This window comes from Ctenopharyngodon idella, chromosome 9 (assembly GCF_019924925.1).
Source record: "Ctenopharyngodon idella isolate HZGC_01 chromosome 9, HZGC01, whole genome shotgun sequence".
NCBI classification, from domain to species: domain Eukaryota; kingdom Metazoa; phylum Chordata; class Actinopteri; order Cypriniformes; family Xenocyprididae; genus Ctenopharyngodon; species Ctenopharyngodon idella.
The window spans coordinates 26419822-26439482 of record NC_067228.1 but is presented as its reverse complement, the minus strand read 5'-3'; the positions used below and the strand labels follow the sequence as shown (position 1 = coordinate 26439482).

The 19661-nt window shown below is 37.2% G+C and overlaps 1 protein-coding gene across 1 annotated transcript in view; it reads right to left on the bottom strand.

The window, feature by feature from the left end:
* col4a2 (collagen, type IV, alpha 2) overlaps positions 1–19661 on the bottom strand; it is a 109341-nt gene that overhangs the window by 59415 nt on the left and 30265 nt on the right. The window contains exon 4 of the mRNA XM_051904657.1: positions 11084–11164. Within this exon, the coding sequence (XP_051760617.1) occupies positions 11084–11164 (81 nt within the window). The remainder of the gene's footprint in view (positions 1–11083; positions 11165–19661) is intronic.

Genomic DNA, 19661 nt, shown 5'->3' with positions numbered 1-19661 from the left:
TATAATGAAAAGGATTATTGCCGCTTCCATAGACATTAGTGTGTATTTTACAAACTCTAAATGTATTGTTTTGTTAGTACTTATGTGTGTTTGAATGTAAATGTCTGAAACCTAAAATAAACATTATGTGGTTGAAAACACGGCATATTTGTGATATATGAAAAGTGTTGAGCGCATCTGTCTCTGGCTCAGCACCAGCCAAAGTGCGCATGCACATTTGAATTTATCACGTTGATCACGTGACGCACTGAATGTTCTAATCACACCGGTGCGATCGTACGCGTCAAAGGGTTAAAGGAATAATAAGTTGTAAAATAAAAGCGGTCATTTATCTCATAACATGACCCTGCGGTACATCATATGTAGGAAAAACAAGCAGAGAACTAAAAACATGCATTGCAGAACAGCACAGTAAACATATTTGAGCTTCTGTTTACCATATTTGATGAGCTCTATGTGTTGATCAGTGTTTATACGTGGATAAAAGCCTACATTAAAGGGGTCATGACATGAGAAATCAAATTTTCCTTGAGCTTTTAACATATACAAGGTCTTTGCACCATTACACATGGAAGAGTATAAGAAGAATGCTTGCTTGGATGTGTCTGGTTTAAACAGCTTGTTTGCATCTCTGTACAGACACCAGAAGGACACCTGTGTCAAGAACAAATGTATGATTTAGTGTATGGTGCATCACTTGTGGCATTAAAACAAATACAACTGCAAAAACAATGCTTGTCCATTGCTTGGAAAAGCAGGTAGTCCTGCTCCCAAACGCACATCATAGGTGGAGCCATTGTTGTCATATCCAGCCCCATTGAAATAGACAGACTGCAATTTTTGCGATACCACAGAGTCACACATCCCACTGGTGGCATCTACTCACTAATTATAATATTACATGAAAAACAAGCCAACTGCCAAACTCCTACAAGCTTTAACTAGAATCAAAACAGGCATATGTTGGTTCATCCAGTAGCTACAGCACTTAGCACGCTTTGTCTTCTCTCTCACCTGCCACCCACTCCAGTCCCAGCTGTGCTAAAGCATTGCTCACCAGCGGACCAACTGGACAACCAGGGCAGAGATCCAAACGTGGGTGGACTGAAGGCCTAAAGCTTGACTCAGTTCGCTAAAGGAAATGACTGAGTCTTACACACAATAGTCAATTGAGGGAAAGGATCCATTACTGATTTGGCCACCAAACTAAACCACAAACAGATTATCCTGTCATTTCAATTCTTCCACTGGATCATTTGTAGCTTCCAGAAGATGCCAGTATCATCAGCAACCTGTCATGAAAAAATGTGTTTTGGGTGTTACCAGCTCACAGCCATCATTGAGGGGATTGAGGGGGATTTGATAGGGAACATATGGACAGTGTTGTCAAGCTACCAACTGCTAAACAAATCATTTATATGGATTTTCCTAATCCGTTTTAAGACTTATTCACACTAAATACAAATTTTCAACACAGATTCTCTCCTTCTTACACATACTGCAACGATCCATCATCTTGTTTATTTGACAGCTAATTGCTGGATTGGTGAACACCTAATTTAAGAATTTATTTTTTTTTTTGTTAAATAGTTTGGTACTGGACTCAGCAGGTCTTTCCTAATGTGAACATCTGCCTTATATCCACATTATATTACTACAGATAATTTACACTACAGTAAAAACAGCAATACTGCGAAATACTATTACAATTAAAAATAACTGTTTTAAATTTGAATATTAAAATGTAATTTACTCCTGTGATGGCAAAGCTGAATTTTCAGCATCATTACACTAGTTTTCAGTCTCACGTGATCCTTCAGAAATCATTCTAATGTGCTGATTTGCTGCTCAAGAAACATTTCTTCTTATTATCAAAGTTAAAAACAGTTGTGCTGCTTAATATTGTTGTGGAAACTATTTCAGGATTCTTTGATGAATAGAAAGTAAGAACAACAATTATTTGAAATAGAAATCTTTTGTAACAAAGACTCATTATTGACATTATTTCGCACAAAAAGTATTCTCATTAAGGTTGAACGACTGTAGTCACGCTGACTATTTTAATGATGTCTTTATTACTTCTCTGGATCTTGAATGTGGTAATTTCGTCGCTTTCTAGTATAAAAAACCTCTCGGATATTATCAAAAATATCTTAATTTGTGTTCCGAAGATGAACGAAGGTCTTGCAGGTTTATAATGACATGAGCGTGAGTAATTAATGACAGAAATTGAACTAACCCTTTAATGAATAAAAGTTTTAATTTCTTAAAAAAATCGTACTGACCCCAAACGGTAGTGTATATATTCTTTACATATTCCAATCATGACAACTCTCGGAATAGTTTTAGCACGTTATTGCATATGGATATGGTAATGTGTTTGGTCTTGGTGGACTAGATCTTTTACACTGCTGCTGCCGCTGACTATTGCTGCTGCAGAGCAATATGGACTTGCCACTGCTAATAGATACACAGACATGCTGCTGTGAGCCTGTAAGATATGCTGCTGCTGCATAAATCGACATACATAAATCCCGTAACAGATCTAGCAGATAGAGCTTGGGAGGTAGAGAGTTTCAGAGAAACTCTGATGGCGAGCTGCAGAACTAGCCTACAGCAAACACTGAAACAGAAGCCAATCTGAGCCAGAAGCCAGACAGAAAACACTGAGCCAGAAGCCAGAGGCCAATCAGCTCGTGCTATACGGTAATGATGTGATTGCTTGCAGATTGTATGTAAACGACCTATCAGCCTGTGCCCTCTAGAGTTTCATGACTGAACTAGATGCATTCTCCAAATCAAATCTGTATACAGATTGTTTCCAAAAATGTAAGACTTTGCTTCACTGTGCCATACTTTATATGGCAGCTGGAAATTACATGGTTTAATGAATAAACATAAGAGTAACCCCAGAACATCACATAATTGCCTCTATCAATATAACCTCTATCACTGATTCTCTATTGTGGCCTTCTAACAAATTACACATCTCATGACACTCCATTTTTTGGCCTGTGTGGCCAATTCCTAGAAATGCAAGTGGTTTCCATTCCATGGTGTGTTTGTCATTGTGACATTTAAGTATAACACATGTAAGTGCACATGGAAGCAGAACACATGTGCGTCAGAACATGTGTGAGAGGTCTGGGTTTGTGTCATATGCATATGGGAAACCTCCGTGTGGGAGGAGAGAGAGGGAGAGAGACATAACATGACCTGATTCTATTCACTATGAAGACATGAGAGACTAAACTGCTCCTTCCTGTCTAGAAATAGATTTCTGTGATCTCATTTTTGTGAAAAAGTGTGTGAGAGAGAGAAAAGGAGTGACTGATAGAAAGAAAAGGGTTATTTGACAGGCAAAGGGATGCCTAAAAATGGTAAAATCTATATATATATAAAAAAAATTACAGACAAAATACAACAAATGGAGATTTTTCAGTAAGTGAAAGGCAAAGGTGGTAAAGGTGGCATATTGTAATAATAATAATTATAATAATAATCTGTCACCAGTGGCAGAGGTGTGGCAAAAAGTTAATTTTGGACCCTGATCTGAGAGACAGAGGATCTTGATACAATCTTGTCTTTCTATCGTGCACCCATACCTGAGCAATAAAGCGCTGTGTTTTTCACATTGTAGACAGATAAGATATGATAGGATAAGACTGACTGACTGACAGACTGTGAATCACTCCAAAGCAAAACTTCCTCTACAGGAAATCTGCCTCTGCTGAGACAGGCAAACAGATGTTTTGAATATACGTCAAAGCTCATGTGCATCTTTTCAGAGGCCTTCAGCTTGGTTCCTTTCAAGTCACTCATGTTGATTACTCTTAGATCACTGTTTAGACTGCCTACTGAATGGAAACTGCAGGTCTAAATCCTGTGTTGAGACTAACACAAAAAGCCATGGCCTTTAGTAAAACAGGGGCATCTTTATCATATAGCCTTAGTAGACCACAGATTTCTAAAATGACTGGGATAGAGGGTTTACTAGTGTACTGTGAATGCCATTATGGTATTTACTAGTCCCTTATGACATATTTGACAAAAGTAATCATAAATGCAGTTTTACAACTCAAGGCCATTTTTTTTTTTTTCGTTTGACTTTTTAGTATATTGTGTTGTTTAATGGAAGCTAAAGGTCTATGAATATATTTTGACCTCCACATTTTCTTCTTTGACATTAAATTTTAAATAGAGAGGAATGTTTGTCCAAAACAATGTGTTATATGTCCTTGAAGGAAACTAATCATCAACTGCAACAATCCAAATGATTTACTGACAGGAAGGAAGAAGCGGTCAGGATAAGCATTCACCATTAGGAATTTGTTTTGAAACTTTTTCAATGAAGTCGTTACAGTCTGTGTTTCCAGTGAAACAATAATTTACTGCTTATAAGGTTGGCACTAACAAGGTTTTGGCCAGTCTGGTTTTTTTTTTGTTTGTTTGTTTGTTTTAAGATGTGCATTTTAAAGAGAGATTGAAAGTCTGACAGTTATAGGCTGGTGTATTGTGAATACTTTGCACGGGTGGATGGACGGGTGGATGGATGGATGGATGGATGGACGGACAGACTGATAGATCTCGATATTGTCCCACACTAGCAATGACAGACAGGACTGCAGTCTCTTATATATGGGGGCAATGTTAACAGCTGATAGATCACACAAATAACCCCAGTTGCATCTTGTGCTTCTCCCTGCCTACAATGCTCCTTTTGTTTGTCTATGTGCTCTTTAAATCTAAAGAGACTTTTTCCAAGACTCCAAGGCTGAATATGGAAAGGGCACAGACAAAGTGGAAGATGGAAGTCATGATATTTAAAGAAATAAAAGTCCTTTGAGAAACAAGAGAAGAAGAGTCTCTTTCAGTACGGAGGCATGAGGAAATGAAGATGGCATTCAGGAAACATAGACTTGTGGTATCTGTTTGAAGGAGGGAAACAGAGAAAATTTTCATAACATTACATGTAACATCTCAAAATAAAATTGCATAATAAAAATAATAAACTAAAGAATCTGTTTGTTGGGGCTGCTTGTTTCTTGCTGACTAGCATGGACTAGAATGTGTGTGATCAAACGGACACTGAGAGCAAACAATCAGTTCAACAGATCTTTCCACTGAGACAGACACGGGGAATTCAAGAGTCACTGCATCATCTCTCACACAGACACACGGAAGACTATGAAAAGAGATGCAGGAAGCATAACTTATGTATCTGGAACATGGATCCATTTATAGAGAATCTGCTTTTTGCCCACAGTGTGCCTCTTTCCCACCAACAAGAAACTATCTTAAGAAATGATCTGTTGAAATGCTTTGTATTACACTTCCTGCTAAAAGAAAGCTAAATGTCCTGTATGTGTGCCACTTATTAAAAATAGTGATGGAGTAGTGATTAGTGATATCCTTCTGTCCCTCAATTTCTTCACTAAAGTGTAACATTTCTTCTTCCAAATAAAATCTCAATGCACATGAAGAATAAATTTGATTTTGGCTGGCAGGCACTATAGATCCATATATCTCTTAAAATATCCTCACAAAGTGACAGCCAATACTAAAGAAAAAAATAATAAATATTGTGCTTTGTCTTGCTTTGACTTTGTAGGACACAATAGAAATGTTTATAAATACAAAGCTTATCATATAAAGTTTCTGATTTCCAAAAAAGTGTTTGATACTTAGTAATGGGAGCAAAAATCACTGAAACAAAACAAAACAAAACAAAACAAAACACAAAGGCCTCCAGGATTCAGTTAGGGCTCATTCACACAGAACACATCTTTGCGTCTAAAAACTCAGAAATGGGTTTTAAAAAAACGCAGCGCAGAACGTGAGAGTTTCAAGATGCACTTTTGAGATGTGATGCAATAACGAACAAATAAAACAGTTGCCACACCAACTTGCTACTGTAAACAGAAGCTCGCAACACTTGCACTGTCTCCGAGTTCTTCCGAATGGTCCACTGTTTTGGAACTGACATTGATGAGCAGCACTGCGTGTAAAAGTTGAAATTCTTTTAACTTGACACGACGTCTTAAAAACGTGGCGCTCATGTGCAAGGCGCTGCAAAAGACACGAGCGTAAAGCCCAAAGTATACTTTGTGCACCGTCCGCATGACGTAATTTTTGTCATCCGGAGGGCTTGCGGACGTCCGCACACCCCATCCGCGTGCAGCCCAAATTTCAAGACCGCACGGACGGTGCACGTGCAACAGCGCATGCACAAGCAGGACAGAAGAGTCCACTAGGCAGTGGTGTATAAAGTACTCGAAAGCCATACTTGAGTAAAAGTATAGATATCTTACCAGAAAATGACTTTGGTAGAAGTTAAAGTCACTGTTTAGAATATTGCTTGAGTAAAAGTTTTAAAGTATGTGATATTTTTTGTACTTAAGTATGAAAAGTATTTTATAGCGGTGCTATATAGCACCTCAGTCATCCCAAAGAACCACTGAAGAACCACTGAAGCACCAAAATTTGGTGCTATACAGCACTTAAAGTAGTTCCCCTATGATTACGAGTCAAAGAACCACTTTTAGTACTATATAGCACCATTTTCTTTTAGAGTGAGAGACAACTTTAAAATGTTAAAATGTTAATGTTGAAATTAACAATGAACAATACCTTTATTAACCTTATTTAATGTTACAAATGGACTCTTATTGTAAAGTGTTACCATTTCATATAAATCCAAACAGTCATGCTTAAAAATTGCCATCTTTACACAAAAAAACATAGCATATGTCTATTATATGTATACTTTCACACATTATTTGGCTCTATTTTAGAAAACTTGATGATTATCTAATCAAAATATGTGTTACAGTGCTGATAAAAAAGAACAAATCGAATACATTTCTGTACATTTCAGTTTTTATTTCGCCTCTAGAGGCCGCTCTCGTAGAGTATAATGACAGTGCACTCTTCTCAGCCGTTCCAGCAACGGATGCAACCCGGAAAATGAAATCAACCGTGGCTGTGCGAGCACTTGTTTGCACATGCTTGCTTGCAATCTGTGTTCTTCCGACCTCATCTTGTAGTAAGTAATGAAAATGCTTTGGGAAAATGTATCAGAGTAAAAGTATACATTTTATTTAGGAAATGTAGTGGAGTAAAAGTAAAAGTTGACAGAAATATAAAAACTCAAGTAAAGTACAGATTCTCCCAAAGAATACTCAAGTACTGTAACGAAGTATTATTACTTCGTTACATTACACCAATGCCACTAGGTGGCAATACGCACAGTTCTGAGCACAGTGTGCGTCGAAGAAGAGTGTGAAAAGAGCGATTCAAAAACAAGACGAGTAAACTGATCCATCGTTTTTGATTCTTGTTCTCTTGGTGTATCTTCTGAACTATGTTGCAATGGTGGATGCACTATTTTTCTTCTCCGATCCTGCCCAGCGAATGTCCCGTTGATGACACGATATCTGGTAGAGTATAGAAAAAAATTGTACTGCGCATATGTCGAACTCGGTCATCCGCGCGCATCCACGGTTGAGAATACTTTGAAAGATGCGCGGACACGATTGCGCGCGAGACGCGTCCGGGCACGGAAAATTAAGTATTCCCAGGCCTTACCGGTCATACACGTCCTTCTAGCGCATTTACATAGAAAAACAATGGAAAAGTAGCGTATTGGAATAGAAAAACGTGTTCTGTGTGAACGGCCCCTTAGGCTGCACAGTGCCAATACAGTTACATTCATAAAATTTGCTGGACAATTTAATGTGTTTACTATGAACCATTGGATGATCCTATAATATTGATTTGACTATTTTTCTCTGATAAAAATATCGCTGCAAACAAATCTAAATCATCAACTTACTGTAGATGTATTACTTTTCCCAGTACAAATAAACATTTCAAGACATTTTAAGTTTTATTAGGCCATAGAAATAATAATTTAAAATGTCAACAGTTATTTGCAACAGTTAAATGTTGCAAATAAATGGTCCTGTCATTATAACACAAATTAGTTTCACATTTATTTCCCGCTGGCCTCCCATGTCAAGGCCGGACAGCGGAGGGTCACATGGGACCCAGTGGGAGACATGAACTGTGTCCAGACATCTGTGAGGCTATTTTTCCCTATAAACATCATTCATGATCACATACATCAAACTGAGGACTACACAAAGAGTGCAAAAGTGTGTTTGGCTAAAGTAAGATGCTGACAGATCCTGGAAGGAAACAAAACTGTGAAATTCAATAGTACTTTTGTGTGGAATAAGTGTTATATTGATAAGTCTTGTGCAAGGTTTGCCACCACAATGCTGGGGAGCAGTAGGTGTTTGCCAGGGTGCTGCTATGCAGTTGCTTAAGTGTTCTAAGTGTTTTTAGGTTGTTGCTATGGGACTGAGAATTTTTAAGAAATTTTCTCTTTCATTCTCTTTTCGTCTTTACATTAATTGCTTGTTGTATTCCACAACTGTAAGTCACTTTCGATAAAAACGCCTGCTAAATTAATAAATGTAAAATGTAAATATGTACAAATTTGGGTGGTTTCGTTATACTTAGTCCCTGTATATGGCTAATAGCACAAAAAATATCACAGTGTAATTTGTTTAACAAAGTAAATCCTGTCATGCATTACAACTATAAGTCAAAGTGAAAAGCTAACTTATATATAACAGAATGTCAGACTGAATAGAAATATGACTTTTCTGTTGTATGTCAAGTGCGTCAGAAATACAAACAGGGAGTGTTTGTCTACAATTCCTTCCCTTCTGTGTTTGCATTTATGTGTAACAAAAGGAAAAAAAATGTCTTTTGGAATGAGTGCACTTTACCCTCAGAAGCCTTGGCACTTATTATATGGCTCAACATAACAATCAAACCCCTTTTCCTGCTCCTTTACAGTGCAGGAAAAAAGACAACTGAACTGACATCTCAAGTCTTACTTGAAGGCCTTCATATCCTGATGTTTGCTAAGGAATGTATTTCCTCTCTCCTTCACCCTCCCTAAGGAGCTTTACTTTTACCACAGATGACGAGAGGTCATAGATTTGGTGAAAAAAACAGTCACGTCTTGTACAGCCAGATACTTTGTCAAACATCTACAATTCAATCTGAATTACACTGTAAAAAAAAAAAAAAAAAAAAAAAAATTTGTGTGTACTTTAAAAGATCTGTTATTTAAAGTTGCCCTGTGCTTTCAGTGAACATAAGTTCAATATAAGTTAAAAAAAACTTAAAAATGATGTTTCAAGTTCAATACGCCTGTGTTTTGAAATGTATCTTTGTGTATTTTTGATGCAGTTTGTTTGAAAGTGTTGTACAAGATAATATCAATATAATTTAGCACTTATCCATTGCACTACTGCATTTTAGACAACAGTTTGTTCCGGTTATCAATTCTGATTGGTTGAGAGGTCTTTCCAGCCATGCAATATTCAACCAGTATCGCCATGGGAACCGTTTCACCATTTGAATCCCTCTGCTGTCAGCATTCTCACAGTGAGTGTCATGGCGGACGAGCAAACCCACCATATTTTTTATAGATACTACTGTTATTTTATAACGGAATGTAGTTTTAAGAGTATGTAGTTTTAAGAGTATGTAGTTGTTTAGACCTCAGATATGCGATTTTAGGTAAGCATAGCGCCTGTTTGAAAATTTGTTTAGATGCTTTCGGAGATGTGAGCTCCAGGCCGTCAGCGACCGTTCAGCACCCACAGAGAACAGCTTCATCTCAGCCAGTCCTTCAGGAATTTGCCACTGGCTCTTATGTAGATAGTGTTTAAACATGAGGTATAATTCATTTTGGGTATATCAAACGGGCAATCTTTGGTCTTATTAATCTATTACTTGTTCCAGAGCTAATAGATTTGGTTTAAGGGCTATAGTAAGTTTCATAACTTTATATTTACATTGAAATTAAATCCTGTACTAACTAGAGCACGTTTTTTTAGCACGTTTGCTTTTGTACGTTTGACTGAACTGTTTGCTTGTGTTTATTTCCTATTTTACTTCTTATACTGTTATAATGGCTATTGTTGTTCATTTAAATATTATTGTTCAATGAGTAATATTTTATAAAAATAATATTCTGCTTATTTTGGTATTGAGTTCGACTTCAGTGAAAGTTACATTAATACGCCATTTGATGGCGGCAAATACTGTCTTTATGAGTGAGTGAGTCACAAAGACTTTTATATTGAAATGGACTGAAACAAGGAAACAAGGACATTGTTTTTACTTTAAACAACATCTTACGAGACGCAACTGACAAATGTATTGACTAGTGCTGTCATGGGAAATACTCTTAAATGTTAAAAGGACAAAGATATCGCTTTCCTCAGTGGACATTCAAACTGATCTTGTGATTATGAATATAAGACTGACCTGAAGAATATCAGCTAGATGCAGGTAATGCCCTCGCTCAGGCAATCTCTCTCTCATAATACTCTACATATTACAATGAGCTTCAATGAAGTGACTCAGCGTTCCTTCATTACTAGTTCTAAAGTGACGTTTTAGAATTAGTAACGGAGGCTTGGGCTCAACTGTTAAACTGTCAACTTGAGATTTTAATCCATGGTGGAAGGAAGTAGGCACAAAAAACACCACAAAAGCGGGGTTTTAAAGACAATCCATTTTTTTGTTTGTTTTTTTATTTATTTACACACTTGTGCCATCGAACTGTTGTATAAACACAATATCAAACTCATTGTCATGCGATATGGCTGTATATCAGCACGGCTACTCGTGTGATATTGATTATTTATTTACTGCATGGAGTTATTAATCTAGCAGTGTTACTTTTTTCTCATCATATTTTTTTCAACAGTAGGCCTATGTTTTAATCAAAATCATTTCTCATCATGGCTTCAAAAATGTGCAGGGATGTCTGGAATCACTTGATAAAGTAGATGAAAATACTGTTAAGTGCAAGATGTGCAGCGCCAATCATAACATTATAATGAGAACACTAAAGAATGGTGTGAATTGTTTGTGCTTTAGTTGCTCTTGTTTCATCGCGTTGATTCAGGAAGAGCGCATCCACAACCGGAGTAACATGGCTAGCATGTAACTCAGTTCAAGTTCACATAGTTCAAGACTGAAACAGACTTACCCTCGCACCCTTCTCAGGATAACAGCGACAGCCTCCGCTGCAGTCTCTCCCCCCACATGGTCCACTGCTCTTCTTCACTCCCTGAGAGAAAAAAGAAAAAGAGTGAAGACAATGTTAAATGGCATGCTGAGTTGGTTGGGTAAAAAGCTTGCTCGGTGCTATCAGATGTTAAGCCATGTGAAATGACAGTACATTTGATTCATATTTAGCCTTACAAATAACAGACATGAATGCTGCAAAGTTGTGATGTTGAGCTAGAGGCTGTCACTGTATTGCCGGTTCTTCTAATGTGGCAGCTTGATGTGAATCTCCATCATGTTTCAGACACTCTTGTGATTCTGCAGCTGTGCTTGGTCAAACCACATCACTCAACAAATCATACTTTATTTATTTGCTTTTCTTTCTTTGATGGTCATGTAGAGGACAAGATCATTTTCAGAAATATTCATGAGAATGTAAAAAGGTTTTACTTACTAAAACGAACAGATTTCAACTTTTTTCCCCCTTGTGTTATATGAAGGCCATAAAGCTTTTACAATGCCTTCATCCTTTATTTTTGATACCTTTTCAAAAGCATTTTGTATAGATTGTATTGCTTAACCCTAATGCTGTCACATGGTGGCTGCAGCAATAAAGAAAAGTTGGCAGGATCTAGATGCAGTGGATACTTTTATTAGAAACAAACAAAACAATAAACACGCTAAAACTCAAAGGACCGTGAACAAAACAGAACAACCAACCTAATGACAAGAACAGGTAATGAACCGAAATAATCACAGGGCTTAAATACAAGAGCAAACTAATTAACGAAAAGAGCATCAGGTGTGACAGATAATCAAACAATTAGTAACTAAGGAAACAAACTAAAAACTAGTTCACAGAACAAAGACTTGTGATAAACCCATCCATAACAAACACAGATAAGCCCTGACAAATGCCAGACCCAGTCAATATTTAAATGAAAATACAAAATATTTGTTTTAATATTGTTAATATTAATTATTATTTTTAACTAAAATAAGCTGAAACGTCTGATGAAATATGAGATGCATATGATGACAAAAACAACAGCAACAAACAAGTTAAATATCACTTGTGAACAGAATATTTTTTATAGTGCATGATTCTTTTTTCTTTTTTCTATTTTCGTATGTATATAGGATATGTATAATAGTTGCTATGAAATTAGCTTTAGCAAGCAGCTATCCTATTAAATACAATTGTAGAATTTCCATCATAGAATTAAACCAATAAAATAATTTCAGATCTGGAGCCCCTAACTGAAGAAACACCCAACTGTGAATCAGAAACACACTTAAAACCTAATACCCGTCTTTTAATTATGTCTTTTAAAGCATGACTTTAGTTAGACTAAGTTAGCTAAGGCATTTCACTATAAAGGAAAGTTAATTTATAACATACATTAACTTATACCATTATGAACAGTGCTGAGCTAATGAATACATTATTCATTATTCTCTTTGTAAGAGGGGACCTACTTTTTTAGAGGGTCTTGTTCTATGATGGCAGTATGTCTACTCACTCCTACACACTGATCCCACAGACTGCTGAAACAGCCCTGTGTGTCCATGAAATCTTTAAGGCCAAGACTAAACTGTCTGCTACAAAGTGTTTCAGAGACATTCTGTCTTGTTCGTCTGATATGAGATGCAGGACAAGCAACAGACAAAGGCCACATTGAGCCTCCTGCCTCAAGTCACAAAGAATTCTTTTTGAATGAGACCTCAAACAGACTCATGGTCCTCTAACAGAAGAAAGAATAAGGTTGCATGTCCTTCCTCTCTAATATTCATACTGCAAAGCCCACAATTATAATACTCATTTAAATATTTATCAAATATGTGGATAAATAGTGGAGAGATGATAGTGTAATGAATATCAACCACTAAATAAGGTAAAGGTGTGGAACTGCTATTTTCTCTGAGCACTGTTAGTCCTGAAACAATGCATGGAGTGACTCCATAGGGAAGCATTGTCTTGTAGAAGGTGGAAAAGATGAAGAACTAAACAACAACACAAACAATAAGTGTAAGACTGGCCAGTTTCAGTTTATTGCTAAATAGTTGATGATTACAGCAGATGATGAGAGGAGTATTGTGTTCTATCCTGTTCCACCCCACGCTTTCCCCACAAAACGAAATGACCTTTTCCTTCACTACCTGGAAAAACATTTTCCAGCTAGCCTGAGACAATGATCACCTGATTAGCATGAGTCCGCTTCCGACACAACCTGTGAAAAAGGTCTAGAGTATGCACTCAGGAGTGTGTTTTTGTGCTTGAAGGAAAGAGGTTTTCCAAATCAAACCACTGGAGGACAAAGGGTAATGAGTAACAACAGTGAATAATAACTAAGAAAGCTTGCGCATTTTCTTTTTATCCATTCGTGTAATGCCTGTACTATGGCAGGAGCTGAGAGAAAAGTTCCACACAGACATGATGACCTTATTTCTACATTGTGGTTGCATTATTGAGCAATTCAATGTTCCTATCATTGCCTTGTGGGTGGCGCTCTGACATACCATGCAGCAGCAACTTTGGTGACCTGAGTTTGAATCCCAACTTGATGTGCTTTACCAATCCTGTTCCCCTCTCCAGTTAAAATCTTCTTACTTTTTGCTACTGTTTAATAATTTTGTTCTAAGCCTGTTTCACCTCACTCAATGAAAATCAAATATCAAAATAAAACAAATAATAACAAAAACACAAAGGAACGCCAGGAGCAAAACTGAACGCCAGGAGCAGAACAGAGAACACTAAATAAACACCCATTCAAGGACAAGACCTGACAGGAAACACTGTGGTTTAAATCCACAAGGCCTAACCATCTAACAAGACACATCAGTGAACAATTAAGACTACTGAACAGGTGGAACCAATGAACAAAAGGACTACAAACATGGCACAAGGAACAGGAAACATAAGTCCAGGAGCAAACATAGGGAACATGTATCATCAATGCCCGGTTCCACAGACAAGGGTTAAAGGCCCCATTTTAATAATCTAAGTGCATGGTCTGAAGCACATGGCGCAGGTGCACTTAGGACATGTCCAAATCCACTTTTGTTAGTTTAACAACGGAAAAAATGTTCGCCACGCCAGGCGCATGGTCCAGAAGTGTTGTACCTAGTCTTTTAATGAGTCATGGGTGTGTTTTGGGTGTAACATGCAATAAACCAATCAGAGTGTCATCTCAGATTCCCTTTAAAAGCCAGGTGCGCTTGAACCATGGCAGATTGCTATTTACATGGCGGAATATAGACACCCTCGACCCTGATGAGTCAGTTTAAATACATGGGCAAATAAGTAGCCAATTTCATTAATCGTTACTGAAAATAGGTAAATACATGCAATGACTATCCATTATGGCATGTAGGCATTTTCATCTTTATGTACACAATAATAATCTTTTACAAGGTAATCCTTTTATTTTTTTTAATATTTGGCATGTTTGTGTGCTGCTGTGCGTCCCTGTGTGTGTAACAAGCGTATGCGTAAAATGTAAAGTGTACGCACGTTGTGCACCCGCTTATAGGCACATATTACTAACGTGCCCTTTAAAAAAAAAAAAACCCTCCGTCATTGAATTTAGACCAGGTTTTTGTTGGTCAACGGCGCAGACGTTTTCAGTTGCCTCTGAACACACCTTGTTTTCAGACCAGCACACCCATGGGCGAACAGATGAGCACGAGTGCATTTGCTATTTAAACAACGTGGTGCTGGACGTGAAAATGATTGATAACTGCATCTGGCTGAAACTAGCAAAAAACACTTGCATCGCACCTGGCGTCGCATTGCGCAGGGTGGATGATAGGGCTTCAGACTAAAATTTTAGTTTTTAGGCTAAAATGCATGTTTGAGCTGTTTTAACTGAAAGCAACTTGCACTTGCGTATCTTAAAATATGTCAGTGTCATTGTATTTTTTTCTTAAGATGCACATCAGTAATGTAAAGGGCACATTTAAAAAAGCTACTTAGAGGGTTAGTTCACTCAAAAACATTATTCACAAATAAACATCAACCAAACCTGATTTACCTGTGAGAACAAACCTCTTCCGGAAGCTCAAACATGCTGCGAAACACACGAGAATGAACCTCATTGGTATAAAGGTTAACCAATAAAGGTTAGCCTGGAATGAATGCATGCCTGGCATGAATGCACATTCCCGTGGTAAACCTCTGGGATTTTGGAGCACCAACTTGTAACAGTAGGTCAACATAACTACAATGCGTTCTTTAATTGATTCCCTGTTTTATTCTGCCCTCTAGTGGCTAATATCGAACGAGAAAATGCTGCTATTGTCACTTATAGTGAAAATAGAATGCATCGCTATTTTCACCTAGTGTAAATAACACCTACAGCTATTTGCACTGTAAATGATTATTTTAATTAAAAGTATTAAATGGATGCTGCCTTATTGGGAGAACAAAATCCCACCCAACACCTCCCTCTAACCCTACCCAATAAATACTTTTAATATTATTAAACACTCGTTAGGCAGGTTATTTCCACTTTTAGAACACTATTTTCATTTTTATTGAAAATAAATGCCTTTCTGATGTGATATGTGATGGGAAAATAGAGAAGAGCGAGCTCGGCAAAAGGTGGATTCGAAATAACGACTTATGTTGAAATAACGAGATATGTCGAAATGAGTTATGTCAAAATAATGAGATATTATGTTGGAATAACGACATGTCGAAATAATGACTTAATATCTCAAAATAACGAGATATTATGTCGTAATAACGACTTATGTCGAAATAACGACTTGATATCTCGAAATAAAGACTTACCCCCGGTTTCACAGACAAAGCTTAGGCTAGTCCTAGACTAAAATGCATGTTTGAGCTGTTTTAACTGAAAGCAACTTCCACTGATATATCTTAAAATATGTCAGTGCCATTGTTTTGTCTCAAGATGGACACCAGTAATGTTTTTTACTAGGGTATGTTTATAAAAGCTACTTAAATGCCCTAATTGAAATAAGACCTAATCCTGGCTTAGCCTAAGCCCTGTTTGTGAAACCGGGCCTTAATATCTTGAAATAATGACTTATGTCGGAATAACGACTTATGTCGAAATAACGACTTAATATCTTGAAATAACAACTTATGTCGAAATAACGAAATAAGTTTTGTTTTTTTTCTTTTTTTCTCCCCACCATAAGTTTTCCTTTTTTTTCCCCCACCAATGCGGTTCAGGGCTTCCTTATATAAAGTGATCGTGTCTCTTCAGAAAATTTGGACTAAACTGCTCAATTCATACGGATTAGTTTTACGATCTTTTTATGAACTTTTTGAAGCATCAAAGTGGTAGTGGAGTAGCTGTCAAAACATCTTCATTTGTGTTCAGAAGATGTACAAAAGGAACAACATGAGGGTGAGTAATTAATGACAGAATTTCATTTTTGGGTGAACTAATCCTTTAAATGTCCTAATTGAACTAAGGCCTAAACCTGGCTTAGTCTTAGCCCTGTCTGTGAAACTAGGCCCAAGAGACATGTCTTATTATTATTAATATTAAACAGTAGCGCTGGTTAATATTTTTGTAGAAATCATGATAATTTTTTTTTCAGGATTCTTTAATGAATAGAACAGCTTTTATACATTATATTTAGATTTTACATAATAAATGTCTTGTCACGTTTGATAAATTTAATGCATCTTTGCTGAATAAAAGTATTTTAAAAATGAAATCTTACTGTCCACAAATTTTTGAATGGTATTGAATTTTTGCCACTTTGTTTGTTGATACTAGTGCTGAATTAAACACCTTTAAATGAACAAAAAATTAAACAGGGAAATCCCTTTGCAATTTAAATGGTTAAATGTAACCTTTTCGTACTTGGGAATGTGATATAAAGTGAACAATAATATCTTTCCAACTAAAAGGGATGTCCTTATGTTTAAATGATTTAGGGCAAAACTGAAGCCTACGTGACAAAGCATTTGGTCAATGTGCAGTCTGTTCAGCCCTTGCAGGAAGGTCAGAAGGCTGTCTGTTATGCCTTTGGCTGTCTAAAACAAAAAAAACAATACCAGACAAAAACAGAGAACAAAAACACAGACATAGATTTGTTACTGCAGGGCCAGAAATGCCCCCAGACAACACTAACCGCTAAAACAACAATCAAACTAGACAACAGAGTCATAGATTAATGAGGAACAAACTAGCAGCCGTCTAACTATGAAGCTCAAAGCCACAATCATATAAAACAGTGCAGGGAAATGATGCATACACTGCTTAGTGTCAGGCTGTTCTTATACTTGATTCAATAGCTTAGTCCAAACCCACCTACCTGCCACTTCCTTTTTAAATCTCTTTTCACATATTGTAAGAATGATTTGAAACCAACCATACAAACTGGACTCAGCTGTTGTCTCAAAGCACACTTATGCCAAGTTTACACTACAGGATTTTAAGCCCGATTTAAGCCCGATTTGCAAGTTAACGAGCTTGCCGACGGGTCTGGCTGTGATCGGGGGAAAATCGGCGAGTGATCGGCGCTCACCAATCTTTATGTTCGAACTACTCAACGACGCATCAAAGAGGCTCGCTGATGTGTCGCCGACACCTCGCAGACGCCAGACAAATATCTAGCATGCTAAATATCTGGAGATGTCGGCCGACTCAATATCCTGTGGTGTCACGTGTCATGACACAACAGCCAATGAAATACACACTGATGTCTATGGAAGCAGCAATAACAATCCATTCAAATATAATTTACCGACATTTATTCATATCAGAAACACACTGTGTAAGAAACTATAAAGCTCACTCACTCTATTGTTCTCCCAGTTCACCAGCCACATGTATTTCGGGACAAATGGATGAATTCACGTTATATATATATTAAGATCAGGGTCATTATCTAGGTTTTTAAATGACAAAACACTCACTTGCACATATTTGAGAATCGGAATATCAGATAGTTGATGACATGGTGAGAAAAGCAATACATCTGTCAAACAGTGTGGCCGGCTGGCCGCGGTGTGTCATGTGACAAGCATGACGTGTCGTCATGGAAACAATAAAGGGAAACGTTCTAAAATAACAGTCGCCTTAACTCTGGGAGGTCAGCCAGAATATTTTAAACTTATGTGTGAAAGGGTTCATTTAATTTTAATTAAATTTAATTCAAAATTTAATCTAATTTCTTCCTAATCCTCATTTTCAAATAAAGTCGTTGGGTGACAGAGTTGTCGTCAGCTCTTGTAGTGTGTAACCTCCTGTTGCGGATCATTTACGTAGTGTCACGTAGTGTGAACACCACAACGACTTCAAGACTCCACAGCAAGTCATGTAGTCTGAACAGCACAGCGATCTGCCGACGTTTAAAGTCCTGTAGTGTAAACTTGGCTTTAGAGACCGTAGGGCATGTTATGTATTGTAACTGTCAGGCATATTTATGGTACATCATTTAAAAGGCATCTGAGTCTTGTTGTCATGTAGAGGGAAGTTGAGTGTTCAATAGGCCTCATTCATTCAAAGACATTTTAAGGCTTCTTAAATAAGAGACAGAGGAAAGTCTATGCTCCATTCCAGAGCTATGACTTCAGACTGGCCTAAAACTATGTGCATTCATCTCTGATGATCATTCAACAATTATGCCCAAATTACATATAATCAATGTCTCCGAGACCTATTCTATTACTAGCTGAATTTTAACACATGCTGGAAATAATCATGTAATGAATAACCCTTTTTATTATGTATTACAAACCTTCTGAGAAGTACACTTTATTTTAAAAAGAAAATAATATGCTTAAAAAGATTATACTTGTATTATAGATTAATTTGATACTAAATGCTATTAGCTGCACATTAGAGTGTTTTTGAGCCACTTAAAGTTAGTATAACTTAAGTACATATTTATATATAATTCTTATAATTACTTCTATTGTCTTTGAAATATGGTTAAAGTGTACTTCAGAATATACCGACAAGCATTTGGTACACTAAAGTATAGTTTAATGTAATTTCTATTGACCTAGTATGTCATGTATGTCAATTTACACTGCTCAAAAAAAATTAAAGGAACACTTTTTAATCAGAGAATAGCATCAAGTCAGTTAAACTCCTGGGATATTGTTCTGGTCAGTTAAGTAGCAGAGGGTTTTTTTTAATCAGTTTCAGCTGCTTTGGTGTTAATGAAATTAACAATAGGTGCACTAGATGGGCAACAATGAGACGACACCCAAACCAGGAATGGTTTTACAGGTAGAGGCCACTGACATTTTTTCCCGTACTCATCTTTTCTGACTGTTTTTCACTAGTTTTGCATTTGGCTAGGGTCAGTGTCACTACTGGTAGCATGAGGCGATGCCTGGACCCTACAGAGGTTGCACAGGCAGTCCAACTCCTCCAGGATGGCACATAAATACATGCCATTGCCAGAAGGTTTGCTGTGTCTCCCAGCACAGTCTCAAGAGCATGGAGGAGATTCCAGGAGACAGGCAGTTACTATAGGAGAGCTGGACAGGGCCGTAGAAGGTTCTTAACCCATCAGCAGGACCGGTATCTGCTGCTTAATCTTATCAAAATAAGTGTACT